General features: G+C 33.8%; 1 protein-coding gene across 1 annotated transcript in view; it reads left to right on the plus strand.

The window, feature by feature from the left end:
* LOC129229537 (patched domain-containing protein 3-like) overlaps nucleotides 1–15959 on the plus strand; it is a 174287-nt gene that overhangs the window by 128790 nt on the left and 29538 nt on the right. Inside the window, 1 exon segment of the mRNA XM_054863859.1 lies at nucleotides 12619–12951. Coding sequence (XP_054719834.1) covers nucleotides 12619–12951 — 333 coding nt within the window.

Consider the following 15959-nt stretch of genomic DNA (forward strand, 5'->3'; position numbering starts at 1 on the left):
GAAAATTTAACTTTTGCTTGCAATTATTATTTTTATTTTTTATTCATTTTATTTATTTACTTATTTATTTATTTATTTTGATATAGTCATAAAATCTTCCTTATTTCGTGTTTCTTTTTTTATATCTTGTATCTATTTTCCTTTCCTTCATAAAACTTTTTGGAATTAGCATTTATTTCCTCTGAATTTGTATGTTGTCCGGTTTTACCCCATTCATTGTCAGGTTTCACCCCGGTAAGTGCTGTCGATAAGGGGGGGGGGGGGGAGAAGACCTCGGCCTCCGAAATATTTGATTCTTTATTATTAAAATAATATAACTGTAATGTTAATTGGTTTCAAACCACCTTTTCGTTTGGTTGCTCCCCCCAAACCCCAAGGCGAGTTCAATTAAATATTTTATTCCAGCTACAGCACTGGCCCCACCCATGGGAGAAAACCGTCATTTTTCAAAGGTTGATGATAAAATAAACAATAAAAAACTATGTGCGCCAAGATTTCCAAACTCGAAACATTGCCTTTCAAATGTATATGGAATATGCTAACTAAGTTTTGTCCTAGAAATATCTCTAAATGTCTTTTAATTTCTAGTTTAAGCTTAAAAGGGCGGTTTGGCCCAACTTTATCCTACATTCGTTTGATTCATGTGACTGCGTAACGCAGCTTTGTTTTTTAACGTACGATCAAAACAAGCTATTCATGCTTCCTGCCGTAGAAAGTATTATCTCGCTCTAAAAGGTTGCTATGGTAGTTCTGCTGACCAATTTAGACTCGGAAATTGCAAAATCAATAGCAGGACAATGACTTTAAACTAAAAAATTCATGAAAACCATTATGCAATTTGTATTCTTCATATTTGTATCTCTGAAGTTTTATTAAATGGGCGAATTATAATGTTTGTCATTAAGAAATTAATTCGTTACCATTAAATTTTTAGAAAACGTATTCCGTAAAAATAAAATCTACTACGTCTAAAAAAAGGACAAAACTGTATGAAAATCACAATACAAAAATGTGTTTTTCTAACGTTGCTAACGTTAGAAAAACGCAATTTTGCATTATAATTTTCATAACGTTTCTAACGTTATTTTTTAGCACAAATGTATCAATTTTTCTATTAACTCATTCTATGATTTTGAAAAACGAAAATATTTGTTATCGAAAGTTCTGCACTTTCAACTAATTTTGTAATCTTTTTTTATAGAATTGTATAAAAAACGGCTTTGCCGTTACGACTTGAAATCATTATGAAAAGTTTTCAAACAATAACTTATAAGATTTGATAAACGACTGCAAAATATTTCTAATGATGAAAATAAAACTGTCTCTAAAATGTATTCTTTAGTCTCGTGACTGGATGAAATTGTTTTCATTATGAAATAAAATCTACGTCTCTAAATCATATCATTGGGTAAAAAAGCGCAATTCTTGGTGGTTTGAATGATAAACACATACTGTACTATGTTTCCAAATAATTTTAAGTGTATTTGGGTGAACAAATAATTGTAAAATTGAATCCTATTAAGAAATAAAATGTTTCCTTCTTATAAAAATATTAAAATGGAAGTCATTGTTATTAAGAGCAGTAATAATATTATGTATTTGGGTGAACAAATAATTGTAAAATTGAATCCTGTTAAGAAATAAAATGTTACCTTCTTATAGAAGTATTAAAATGGAAATAATTGTTACTAAGAACAGAAGAAAGCCGCAAAGCTATGTTTCAATGTTGCATGGCTAATTTTCGTCCCAAAGCTCACAATTTTATGAATGGGTAAATGTAAGGCTTGATTGACAGGGCAGGCTATTTACTCATAAAATTGAAGTTTGAAGATTAAAAAAAAAGAGCTCTCATGCACTTTTTACTTCCGTTTACCAAAAAGGAAGTATTGTATTCGCGAAAAAATTTTCACTCAAAAATCGATCTTAATTTCCATTTTGCTCACCCCCGAATGCATGTTGAGTTTTTTTTTTTTTTTTTCGACTCCACCACACGTGGATAAATGCCTAAGAACATATAGACACGCAGAATATCCATTTTGACGATTCCCGAGTTAATTACAACGAGTTTCCTCGTGACGTCTGTATGTACCTACCTATGTATGTATGTGCGGATATGCGTATGTGCATATGTATGTCGCATAACTCAAGAACGGTATGTCCTAGAAAGTTGAAATTTTGTACGTAGATTCCTAGTGGGGTCTGGTTGTGTACCGCCCCTTTTGCCGCCAGGCTTTTGGTTGCTAAGTTTTGTTGCCAACTTGGCAACAAATTTGGCGATTTTTTTTTTAATCTGGTTTCAATTTAGCCACTGTTGGTGATATTTATAGAGTAAACTATTGAATCACATTAAAAATGCCAATGATGGGGAAATGACATTAAATTGGAGTAAAAAGAAGTCATGTGATGCACACAGCAGCTCGTTTTTTTAAAGTCTTGTGTGCAATTTTTTCATGTAGTGTGAGAGCTGTAGACTTCAGAAAGTTTACTGAACTAATGATATTTATAACTGAAAGGTTGGTGGATCGAATCCACCCAGAGAGTAATAAGTTTTTTAGTTTTTGCAGTTGGTATAGTTTTAGTTTAAGGTGTCCTATTTACTTGAACATTTGTATATTCTGTAATATGTAGTCAACCTTTATTGTATAAAAAATTTCATGAATATGCTTTCATTAAAATTTTTAACAAAGAGCATTCACTAGACTGGTCGTCAAAGGCTATGCTTTTATGGAATAACAAATGCTTATAATGTTGAAAGTATGTTAATACGACAAATCGAATTAAGTTTCAGTTAACACAGTTAAATTTATCAATGCAACATTATAAACTTTAAGATTATAAGGTTATAAATTTTGCCGATATCATAAATTTTTGAAAATTAATTTGTACTTAAAGTGTTTATTCACTTGTCAAACTACCCTAAACACCAGAAACCTATTTCTAGACTTCGGTTATTTTATTGTTTATTTGTGCTTTTAATTACAGTATTTTTCTCTTCCATTAAATTTTGGTTTTTCATTTTTTCAATTACAAACGATTTGACATGTCATAGGAAATAAACTGGATTTAAACACAGAATAGTAGACAAAATACATTTAGTAGTTACTTACATTATACGTTTGTTACACCCATACATTACAAACACACACATGCACAAAAAACAAAAGAAAAACCAAAAAAAAAAAACATCACAAATTAAAAAAAACTACACATGGAAAACTTCGGTGTCTAGGGAGCGTCATAACAATTTCGGTGCGGTTACAGTTACATTCAGGGAGCAGTTATCCACATAAGTAACATGCAAATTACAGAATTCCTTGGACGCGTTTCTGTAACTTTACTACATTGTTATTTTCTTCTATGTCCTGAATTTAGAGAAGAAGGGTCAGTTTGGGTGAAATGAAATATAATTTCAATATTTTAACTTCAGATCCTCTCCTTTCTTTTGGATGGATTGCGGTGTCAAATTTTGTGCCTTCTCCCCAAAACTTCACTCTCTGAGAGTAACTAGGTATGAACAGTTTGCCTTTATGACTGCCTGTTAGCGAATCTTTGATCCCAAAGACTAGGGGGAAAATGAAAACTCTCAATTTATTTCTCCATGAGGTTGATGTAGGTACATAATCGCACTACGCAATATCAATTTAGAAGCTTAAGAAGTCCTTTACCAACAATAATCAATGTGCAGCCCGTAGGTCACAAGTGACCCGTTGAATCTTCCAAATGTAATCTAAAATTATAAGAAAAGAAAAATCGCGTAAAAATTTAGGTATGCGCTGAATTTATATAAAATACGCACAAAAGTATAATTTACATCGAAATTTAATCTTCCGAAAAATTGGAAGAAGAAAAAACTTAGTTGTTTCTATTTACCCCAGAGTACCAGGATAAATTTACTGTCTGCAAACACATAATAGTGACACCTGGGTAAAGGAGAAAGGCAAAGTTTCCAGAGAATTTTAACTGCGGTACGTAAATGTAATTTCATCATTTGAATCATTAGTGCTGTAAACTTTCCTAACATACAAATGTAATTTTTTTTTTTTTTTTGCTGTAAAATCTACAAGAACAAAATATTTTTTCTCAATCTTATTGTAGTGTCCAATTAGAACTAAATAAACTTGGTTTCCATCTAAGCTGTAGAATCCTTCATTTGATGAGTCATCCAAAGCTATCCGTCAAGATCACAGTTTTCCCTTTTTTCCAACACTCGACTAGGGTTTGTTTGCTTGTTTTTGCTTTTGGATCCCCGCGTATCGGTTTGCAACTGAAATATTAGAATAATTGAAAAGTTTCTTCAGAGGCATTGGTTTTAACATAAATGCAAATTCTAATACAGTAGTTTATACAGATGGAAGGACTGTTTTGATCACAAAACTCCCTCCAGAAGATATTTTTGGCTGCGCTAGTGAATATTTTTTTAAGGAAAATCAACTAAAATTAGCAAACAATAAGGAAATATCATAATGAACATTTAATTTTAAAAATATTTAATTTCGATTTAGATGTAAAAGCAATTTAGTTCATTTTGTAAGATATTTCTTGGTGACGGAGTGGTAGGACATCTATTTTCCATTCCAAAAGTCGCAGTTTGATTCCAGCTTGATACAGATTTAAAGAAATAGATTTTATCTCAGAAAAAAATAAATAAATAAAATTGACATCACATCAGAAAATTAGCAAAGTTTATCTTTAAAAAATAAATATAAGAAAAAAAAAACGAATACCATCCTATAAAACATTTTCAATGCTACAAAAATAGGAATATAAATAAAGAACAAAATATGCATTTACATTAAATATTGAATAAATTCAAAATCGAAATATCGTGTCTCCAAGTGTAAAAGGAAAATAAAGGCAAAAAATGAGTTTGAATTTTTTTAAAAAAAAAGGAAAGTCATGTAAAAGGATAAAAAGCAAATTAATAAATTAGGAAATAAAAGGAGAGCGAGAGAGAATAAAATAAACATCATCGTTCAAAAGAACGGTTGTTCATTTTTTTAGGAGATCAGGAGAGTCAGTCATTTAGGAATCACCCGTTCGTTCATGAACGACACATCCCTAATTCCATCACACATGGAACTGCCATGAAATGAAAGGCATTATTTTCCCTCTTATAATCAACATACCAGGGCTGTGGGTTGCTATAAAATAAAATTCTTGCAATTAAAATAAAAAAGAATAAACAAACGACGCATTTTTGAAGACATAATTTCCCCCTGTATAACTCTGTCATTCTGATTTTTAAAAAAAATAAAGCGCTCCAAATATCCTTTTAATTATCGTTGTCAAAAATAAAATTCATTAATTAAAACTTTAGAATGAAAATAAAAACCAACCATTTCAACAATCATTTTCACTAAAACCAGTGGCGTCGGAGTCGGTCGTTTTCTCTCTGAGTCTTTATTTCTGTTAAGGCCTCGGAGTTGGAGTTTATCTCTACCGTCATTTCATTTTCAACCCCATTCTGTGTCTCTCTTTATATCCTCTCTTGAAATTAGTGTTACCTTCCTAACAGTTGTCCCGATTTTTTGATAGTGGTTTGTTCCACACTCAGCTAAAAAATATTCTGTTGCCACAGGAAATCAACAGTTTGGAATCATGCAGTTTGAGTTCAAAAACTATCTCCGGTCTTAAATGAATCAATTAACCAACGTTTTGATGCACAAAAATTACATTACTACAGACACGTGTTTCGGTGTTACAAGGAACACCTTTTTCAATGCCAAGAAGTGTGAGCTTTTGGGTGAAAAGTCATCCGAGGAAAGTAACACGGTGGAACAGGAGACAGCATAAATAACAAAAAATGGAAATATCGTTATTTATTTATTGATTATTTGTTTTGTTAATTTCCTTTTTTTTTCTTTTGTTATTCAGACTGTCTCCTGTTCCACCGTGTTGCTTTCCTCTGATGACTTTCTTGCATTGAAAAAGGTGTTCCTAGTAACACCGAAACACTAGGGTGGTTCAAGAAAAGGGATTTCGAGCCAGGACACCCCCTATTTTTTTTAGACTTACTAATAGTATTAAGCTGTAAAAGTTTTAACTTCTTACTCAAATTTTAAGAGGTTGCTCAATAACCCCTTGACTTAACATTAGTCATAGTATAGAAAATGCTACAAGTTTAGAAACATATTTAATTTCCCCAGCTGTTTTTTTTTTGTAAATAATTATTTTAATGTAATGTATATGCATATTACTAGTGTATATTATGATATGTAGCATTGTTTTTTTCAGTTTAATGTACTTTTTTAACTCCCCTCCTCATGCGTATGAAACTTGGGGGAGGGGGCTGAGCACCCTCTTTCAGTTGAAATGGGAAACTAAAATTCTTCCAGTATATTAATGTCCACAAGTCTAAAAATATTGAGAGGTGTCCCGTTATCTTGAAGAAACTTTTTTTACGTGTATTTTTGAACTACCTTGCGAAACGCGGTGTCTACTGTAATTTGCAATTTGTGTGCAAAAACGGTGCTTAATTGATTCATTTAATTTTCAAGCACAAAGGTATTTATTCGTTATCTCCGTTCTTTTTATTTGAGCAGTTGCTGAGTCGCTTGCCATGTCTGGAGAGAATCTGATATGGTAATATCCGTTCATTTTTAATAAGGTCGTGATGTTATCCTAGATTCATTGACAAGCTATGAATCATCTGAAGTAGAATGAAAATGATCTATTTCTGTACGGAACATGGTTGAAACATCAGAAGCTTCTTTGCGTTTGTCCATTAATGATCTGCTTTGCATTTCCTTGGGACATTAGAGCCGCGTAATATTTATCTGTTATAAAGAAATCAAGTGCACATCAATCAAGAGTGTTATTCATGCAACTGAGCATGAGGTAATTGGATCAATTTTGCTTCAAACAAAACGGAAATGTGAGACGTCACCTGAGCTATTGAATTCAGCTATTTGATTGACATTCTTAGTTGATGTGACATTTACTCAGTAATTCGTAGAAGATTGGAAGAATAATGCTATTCATAGCGATTAATGGTGCGAAATGATATCCACCAGGAGTGTCAGTAAACCAATGAGATATTTCGTTCATGATTAATGTTATTATTTGTTTCAGTTTTGAGGTAAATTGAGATTTTGTACGAACTACTTCAATGGCTAGCACTCATGATTATGTTAATGGTCGAATGATTAGAGTAATGATTCTAAATATTTTTATCGTACTTACGCTCAATAAAAATCCGAAAAAATTTAATGACTTTCACTTTGTCAATTTATTGAGAAAATGTAAAGGCACTTACTTATTTTCGCGAAAAGGAAAATATCGGCGATTTTTCGAGCTGAAAATTTTGTGAATGGGACATTTATATCGAATTTTATTTGGATAGAACCGAAAGGTAACTAGTATTTTAAGTTGAAATATTTCGCGATGCTTAAATTTTCCTGATTGCGACGGGTTCTCGAAAATAATTGTATAACAATATTAAAAAGAGCTGATGTGTGCATCACATGACTTCCTTTCACTCCAGTTTAATGTCATTTCCCCATTACTGACAATTTTAATGTGATTCAATAGTTTACTCTCTAAATTTCACCAACAGTGGCCAAATTGAAATCAGATTTTAAAAAAAAAAGTCGCCAAATTTGTCGCAAAGTGTCTGCCAAATTATAACACCACTTGAGTTTACATAGAAATTAACAATGATTTCCCCGCAAAAAGAGGCAAAATACCCCTTTAAAAAACACCCGAATGCAACCAAAAGGAGAGGTGCACAACTATACTCCACCAGGAGCCTACGTACCAAATTTCAACTTTCTAGGACATACCGTTCTTGAGTTATGCGACATACATACGCACATTACGCACATACATATACGTACATACAGACGTCACGAGAAAATTCGTCGTAATTAACTCGGGAATCGTCAAAATGGATATTTCGCGTGTCTATACGTTTTTAGGCACTTATCCACGTGTGGTCGAGTAGAAAAAAAAACTCAATATTCATTCGGGGGTGAGTAAAATGGAAATTAAGAACGATTTTTGAGTGAAATTTTTTTTTCGCGAATACAATTATTCCTTTTTTGTAAAAAGGAAGTAAAAAATAAGTGTAAAATTTATATTATAAAATGAAAATAAATTATATATTTTAAATTAAATACACTTTAATTGGATACAGTTTAAATAAAATTTTCCAAAACAATGCTATACAGCATGTGTGAAAGCAAATATGCAAGTTTGTTATACAACTTGCATAATTTGCTTTCATACATCTCTACATAGTATAAAACTAGTATGTTGTGGCCATCACGAACTTTTCTTCTATATTTTTCTTTTTTTTCTTATCCTTCCCCATGCTTGACGAGGAAGCAATATTCCCAACAAAAACAAAATTACACATGCAAAAACTGAAAGTTATTTTAAAAGCCTTGCTTGAATTAATTACAAATATTTAATTTGTTAACAAACATAAGGTTGGCAACAGTTAAAAATTTTAAATCATTGAGATAATATTTCCGACCATTTCCATACAATTAAAATCACGAGAAATACGCAGACGACAATCTATTACGATTTATCTTTCTTATTGTTGCATTAATAAAGCTATTTTTATTCGCAAAAAAAAAAAAAAAAAAATCAACACCTTTTGGAGCGATTGGCGTCAAAATTGAACCAAAGCCTGTTTACATATGGATTTACATATATTCCAAATTTCAGCCAGAACGTAGAATTACTTCTTGAGGTAGGGCACTCACAATGGAAAAAAAGAACGGGCGATTGCGCTACCCCCCTTTTTAGCTATTGACACCAAAATAAAATCAGCTCTTATACCCTTTAAGGGCTACTTGCCGATAAATTTTTCTTTCATTCCGTTCATTATTTCTTGAGATACAGCAGTCACAATTGACGACAAAAAACGTTCTATAGCTCAACCCCCGTTTGAGTTATTGACACCAAAATTGAATCAGCACCTGCTCCTGTTACTGGCAACATATGGACCAAATTTTGTTTGATTCCGTCAGTTACTTCCTGAGGAATAGCAATCACGCGTAACTCAAAAAACGTCCCATTGCTCCACCCCCCTTAGAGGAATTCGCGCCAAAAACCAATGGGCACAAGTTCACATAGGGGCACATATGTGTACCAAATTTCGTTCGATTTAATGCGGTAGTTTTTGCTGTAGAGCGGCCACAAAAAACTGGTCACACACAGACGTGACACACACACACACACACACACACACACACACACACACACACACACACACACATACACACACACAGACAGACAGACATTTTCCAAAAATAGTCGAAATGGACTCAGCACACCTGAAAACGTTCGAATCCGTCAAGATTCGAAATTCGAAAATTTGCACGAATCCAATACTTTCTTCTATATATTAGATATAGAAGAAAGTAATGAAGTCTCCAAAAAGCGTCTGTTTGTTTGAACTCGCAAAACTCGAGAACTACCCGGCCGATTGCGCTGAAATTTTCACAGTCTGTTCCTTTAAGGCCTGAGAAGGTTTGCAGACCAGTTTGAAAACAATTCGATGAATAGTTCTTTTTTTTATTCCAATTTAGGCCCAATTTTCATATAATTTCCCGAATATGGGGGTGAAAAATTACTCGCAATTAGTAATATTATATATCGTTGGAAAGGGAAGAATTTTCCGCGCTCTACGCAATTTGTTCCAACGCTCTAACTTAATTGCGGCGGGAGTTATTTACGTTTTTAGCTCGAATTTGTTTAGGCTTAGCTGAAATTTAGGCACTACTTTCTTCATTAAATTTATCAATAAAAAGTGAAGGAATTGTCCTACAGTTTTCTTTTTGACACCCTTGAAAAGAGCTACCTTTTTTGCTCCAGATCTAACTCGACCTATGGTTGGAAGTTTAACCCTCTATCTCCATTAGAAAAAAAGTTACAAGCGAATTAAATGAAGTTCAAAAATCTGTTCTCTATTCAAGTTTTTAACCATTTTATTTTGCGTTTCCACGGTAACGCTTTTTGAATGCATTATTTCCATCTTTCTCATTTTCAATTCTGAAACTTATTTTATTTTGTGTTTCCACGGTTACGCTTTTTAAATCCATCTTTCTCATTTTATTTTAATTTCTTAAAAGTATTTTAATATCTGTCGTCATTGTTTGGAGGGGAAATTTTGCATGATGATTTTTTTTTCTTTTATTTATGCCTGATTGTTGAATATACGTCACTTGACACAATTTTTGTTTTTAAAATAGACCGGGCAAAGCCGGGCAACGCAGCTAGTGCTATATACAACATTACTATATCAAGCACAAGTTTCTCAGTAGTGTTAAATGAGAGTTTGGGGCTTAGCATTAATTTCTCGTTTAGTCGCTTTAAAGGAACATTTTCGAAGTAATCGTATTACTACCGCGTGGTTTAATGATATATTTCAGAGAAGGGTTTTGAAAACATAATAAATAGGCTTTATGGGCTGGTTGTTTTGTAATAAACCTTAATTTACTTTCTAGCTTTGAAATAATTCGTTGAGAAACTGAAATTAAAAGATAAATCACTTGAAAGTAGTTTCTTTCTTCTTTGCTTTGACTAGTGAATGAAGACAATGTCCATATTGACGTAATGAAATTTGGTTCAGTGTGCCGCGAGGATAGAGCAAACACTTCTGTTCGCCGTAAAGTAAAAAAATGTAGAGAAATACTGAAAGGTAGATACTCAAACGGGAATACATTTTCTATCCAGAACAGAATTATCTCAGATTCGTTAGAACTAAATGCGACATGCTTTTTGAGTATTAATGACCGAACCACCATTACGAATGCGCTATGGGCTTCTCCACAACGCACGAAAGTGCTCACACGCCATTGCAACCAGGGTCATACTCAGAAATTATAGGGCCCGTCACAAATGACTTTTTCGCCCCTCCCCTCCATTTTGTTCACCCCTACATTTCACATCTAGTTTTGAACATATTGGGCCATCAGGCTCGGGCCTGGGCCAACAGGTGTCCCTTCGTCCCCTCCCCCCCCCCCCCCCGTGCACGCCCCTCATTGAAACTACCACAAGCTGCGCGTAGGCTGTTATCGATCGACACCACTTCCACAGCCGTATCCTACCACATCTCACACATCTTCCTCTTCAAATACGGGAGGTTGATATGCTACACCCTTATGTTGCATTAGTTGCAGAAAATTAAGTAGACCCGACTTAGTTCTCTAAAATGGAGAATTCCCAATTTATTAATCTCAGTCATTCGTAAACTCATTTTGTATGTCAAAATCAGATAATAACTCGAGGAGGGATCTATACCCTGTTTCACGGGTACTGATAGTGTTTTAATCAACTTTTTGAAAAAGTTGCCTGTCAACTAGTTGACTGGCAATTTTTGTTGCCTTCACAAGAGGCAGCTTAGTTGAATCAACTTTTCTTCTTATAAACCGGATTTATTCTAGCAGCTGCTTCCCAACGCTGTTAAAACTGAACAGACTTGACTCAACCAGTTTACTCGTGTCAACAGCGAACGGTGAGCAATGTCTGGGCGAGTTGAACCAACAAAAAAGTTGATTCAACTCATCGAGATGAGAATGGTAGCGGCACATGTGCCTGATGAGTTGACTGTCGAGTTTAGGATGCCGGGCGATTCCTTTACTTTTCTACCTGATTACACATCCTGATAACCGCTCGTTAGAAAGTTGATTCAACAAAATTGCCTCGTGTGAAAGAGGCATAAGTGACATTTGGCAATCAAGTTTTCTACTTGGCGCTGGGAAAAAAGGAAACAGCACTATTTTGAATGAAACTTTTTATAGGTATAAAATTGCCTTAACGTTGCAATTGCATTCTAAAATTGCATGCAAAAAGTTATGTCAAAAAAAAAAAAAAAGGTTTCTTCTGAAAAAAAAAGAAAAAGTGAGCTTTATTTTTTGCAAATTTCATGTCTGATTCCGTTGAAAAATCGAAATTTAAAGAAGCAAAAACTCGACCTACTACTGCTCAATTAATAAGAAGAGAATAACCATTTCATCAGAAACCCTCTTAGCTTCCTTCACTCAGTTTTCGTGAAGTGAGATATGGCGTGCGAAAGTCGTCCGTTGTTAAACCTTATCGATACATACTTGTATTTACTTATTTATTTATTTAAACTCCAACAATCACCACCGTACCAACCCTGGTGAGGGTTTAACCGGATGTGGTGAAACATACATACGTGTATGCAAGGCAGTCATGAATGGGAAGTTTTAAGGTTCAAACACTGCCCGATTTTTTTTTCCTTTTATTTATTTATTTTTTTAGAGCAGTAGCACTTGAACAGGACTAGAGTGCACATAAATAGTGCACTCAGCACTAACACATGAAGAGAGCGTAAAATGTAAAAATGCAAGAAGGTAAAATATAAAAGATAAACTATAAAAATTTAAAATGCAACAAGTAAACAATGAAAAAGTAAAATGTACAAATATAAAAAGTCAAATTCTAGCCGTGCTCTGCCGCTGTAGTTTATTCAGTTCTAACCAGGGTGCACCACGAGGAGGCCCACTAATTTGTCCGGAAGATTTTCTGTATGTTTTAAAATTATTTATGATTTTAACTTGTACATACTTACGTTTTTAGAAACTCTTTTATTGTTATTTACTTTCTTCACAAGCAATTTTTACCTTTATATATCTGTTTCAGGTATTGGAATGGACGATTCTTTCGTCCTGCTTGCAGCCTGGCGAAGGACGGATTCCAAGCTGAGTGTTGTTGATCGTCTGGGTGAGACGTATGCTGAAGCAGCGGTCTCTGTCACCATCACTTCGCTGACGAACTTCATTAGTTTCTGGATTGGAGCTATCACCCCCTTCCCTTCAGTTAGAATCTTCTGCATCTACACTGCCACAGCTGTTCTCTTTACGTATATCTACCAAGTGACGTTCTTTGGTGGTTGTATGGCCATATCCGGAATCGCCGAAAAGCGGAGACTTCATGCTATGTTTTGTGTTCCAACTATGCCCAAGTCTTTAGCAGGTAATATTTTAAAATTCATATTGAAATGGATATTCTTCGGTCTCTATATAGCTAACAATGAACATTCACTAATGTAAGTTCAATATAGAGGGATAATGTAAAAAGGATAGAATAGTAATCAAAACATGGTAGAACAGATAATGTTACTGGAAGGGATGGGGGGTTCTGGTAATCTTCTTCGCTAATTGCTGTTTCAGCGGAACTCAAGTTCCAAAAACGCAATTTTCGACGACCTTCATAAATGTTTGAGGAAGGAGGGTTTCCGAATATTCTCTCGGAAATTTTCCGAAATTGAAGTTATAAAAACACAATTTAGAAACAACTTTGGCGATTTTAAAAGAAGGGAATAGGTTCGCGGACCTACTTTCGTCCACTCCTTGGCTACATTTCTATATTTTATTCGTTTTAAATAAAAATGTATTGGGTGTCTGCCCTCTCCCCCTCTATGTATGTGCAAACCAGATTCGTAGTAAGAGGTAAGTAATAAAAAATAATCGTACCCTTTTTAAAAGCTTCTGGATCCGCCTTTGGGCAATTTATAATGTAAATCACGGTCTTGAAAGATTTTATCTTGGAGGTGAGAGGGGGAGATAGGAACCGAGCTCTCCTTTGATCATATTTGTCGTTCATGACAGTTGAGAAATCAGATTCAATAATAGGTTTGTGACCGATGATCACCATAAAATATGAACAAATAAGAGAATATGTAAAGATAATATTACTTATTTATTTTATTTTCACTGCTACAAAACTGAATTACTCTCCTTATGTGAAATCCTAAACTTGAAGTAAAGCAATAGAATTACTCTTAAGGTTAGTTCTTCGTACAAATAGAGGTGATCTTTACCAATCGTAAATCGTGGTTAGGAAAAATAGAAAATACTGCAATAAAACTTTTCTTTTGATTAACCAAATGACGAAATGATAAACAATAAGCAACAACGTTTTGGCACACAAAATTAGCAGATTACTACATACACGTGTTTTGAGGTTTGAGGGAACATCTTTTTCAATACAAATAAGGAGATTTTGGATTATCCAAAAAGCTCACTATTTGCGTTGAAAAAGAGGTTCCCTGAAACCTCGAAACACGTGTATGCTGTAATCAGCTAATTTTGTGCGTCAAAACGTCGTTGATTACCATTTACGATTCCGCATAAAAGTATTTATTTATTTCTGACGAAATGACAATTTAATCAGATTTCGTGTCTGACTCTTTTTCCACTTTCTCTCTCTCTCTCTCTCTTTTTAAAAATAAACTTGATTGACAGCATTTTATTTATTTCGATTTATTTTTTAAAGTCATGCTCAAATTTCTTCAAAGATGATTTTTTAAAGTCGTATTTGTCTAACATTTTAATGCATTTCATTGACGATGATGATTATGAGCACAATTGCTCACATTTTTATTCATATAATTGTACTGACAATTATGACTCTTGCAATTACGGTTTGTACTGAATGCAATTGTTCTTATTTTATTTTATTGATTTATTTATTTTCAAGTTTCTACTGAATAAAAATGAATTTCTCAATTCCTCTTTTAGAAAATTTGGGAGAGAAAATCCTTTTTATATCTGACAGTTCAGTTTGTGTTCTTTTCATAAAGAATTTTAAAATTGTTCCTGCTGCCATCTATTGTAGAAACCTAAAATATTTTATGAAAATGTTGGGCATGTCCGAATTAAGTGCTTTTTTTTTTAATAATGTTTATTTTTCTAAAAGACGCAGCGACTTGAAGAACTAAAGCGGATAGCTGAAAACTTATCCTTTCAAATATAAAATGCCTTATAATATCTGCTAATTTTAATGCAAAATCAAGCAGTTGATCATTTTGCTATTTTTACTTTGATTCGTTCTGTGACAAAATGACAAAACACTTATTATTATTTGTATTTAATGTCCCTTAATTTTGGTGCTTCGGATACAATTCCGCACATATATTATTTTGCTCAAATAATCGCATTGAAAAACACGTTCTCTGCAACTGTAGAAATATAGTTTTTCTTTTCTTTTTGATAAATTCCTAGTAAAGTACTTTTCTTCGATTTTGAAGTGATAAACATTTTCACTTCACTCGAATTAAAGATGGTTTAAGAAAATCGGCCTTATATTTATTTTTTTACTTTTCTGTCAAAATTTCAATTGATTTCATGTGGTTTCTCTCTTTTATCCCATGTACTAGCCTGTAGAATAAAAAATGTGACTTTATTAAACAATTCATTGTAATAACGTTATTGATGTAGCCCGTACGTTTTTACAGCGGCTATATGATAAAAGCATAGATTGAGCTCGTTTTAAAGTAAAACGCGTTTTTGGCAGCGATTTTCGACCTCAATGAGAGGGATCCGCTTTTTGTCACGAGGATAATCGCTTTGTGGCGTGATCAGTGGCGTGGGGTGTCTAGCAAGGGTGTCACTCGGGTCGGGAATTTCTGGTGTGTGCCCTCCTCCCCCCCCCCCCAAATTATATAAATTTGCTAAATCATAAAGGTTATACAATTTTTGTTCATACCTTTGACGCATATGTAACCGCCCCTCTTCGCAACATGGTGCAATTTTCGCTGACATTTGACAGATAAAATATAATTTAAGATATTTTGAGGGAAATTTTTAGAACTGAAATACAGTGAAGACTTACGTGAGGAATGAAAGTAGTCTTCCCAGAAGTTAATCAGATACTAACCCCCGCGCTTCACTTCCGATTCCGAAAAATCTCATCTCGTGTCGCTGTAGTTCCGAAATGCGCACTAGAGAAAACTCGCGTATTCATTTTGCATAATTCACATCGTGTTATAGCACAGGTCCACTGTTAGTATATTTTCCATTATACTCTTAAATCTGTTTTGTGTGCCACCCCCTAGGAGGTTGTCTCTTTCGAGATGAGTCCTCCCCCCCCCCCCCCGTAGTAACGCAACTGGGCGTGATAGTATAGACAAAGAAGTATCACATTAATGGAAAAATGAAAAATATTTGTTAGTGCTAAAAACAACGCGATAGAAGTGAAAA

The sequence above is a fragment of the Uloborus diversus genome, chromosome 9 (genome assembly GCF_026930045.1).
Source record: "Uloborus diversus isolate 005 chromosome 9, Udiv.v.3.1, whole genome shotgun sequence".
Lineage (NCBI taxonomy): Eukaryota > Metazoa > Arthropoda > Arachnida > Araneae > Uloboridae > Uloborus > Uloborus diversus.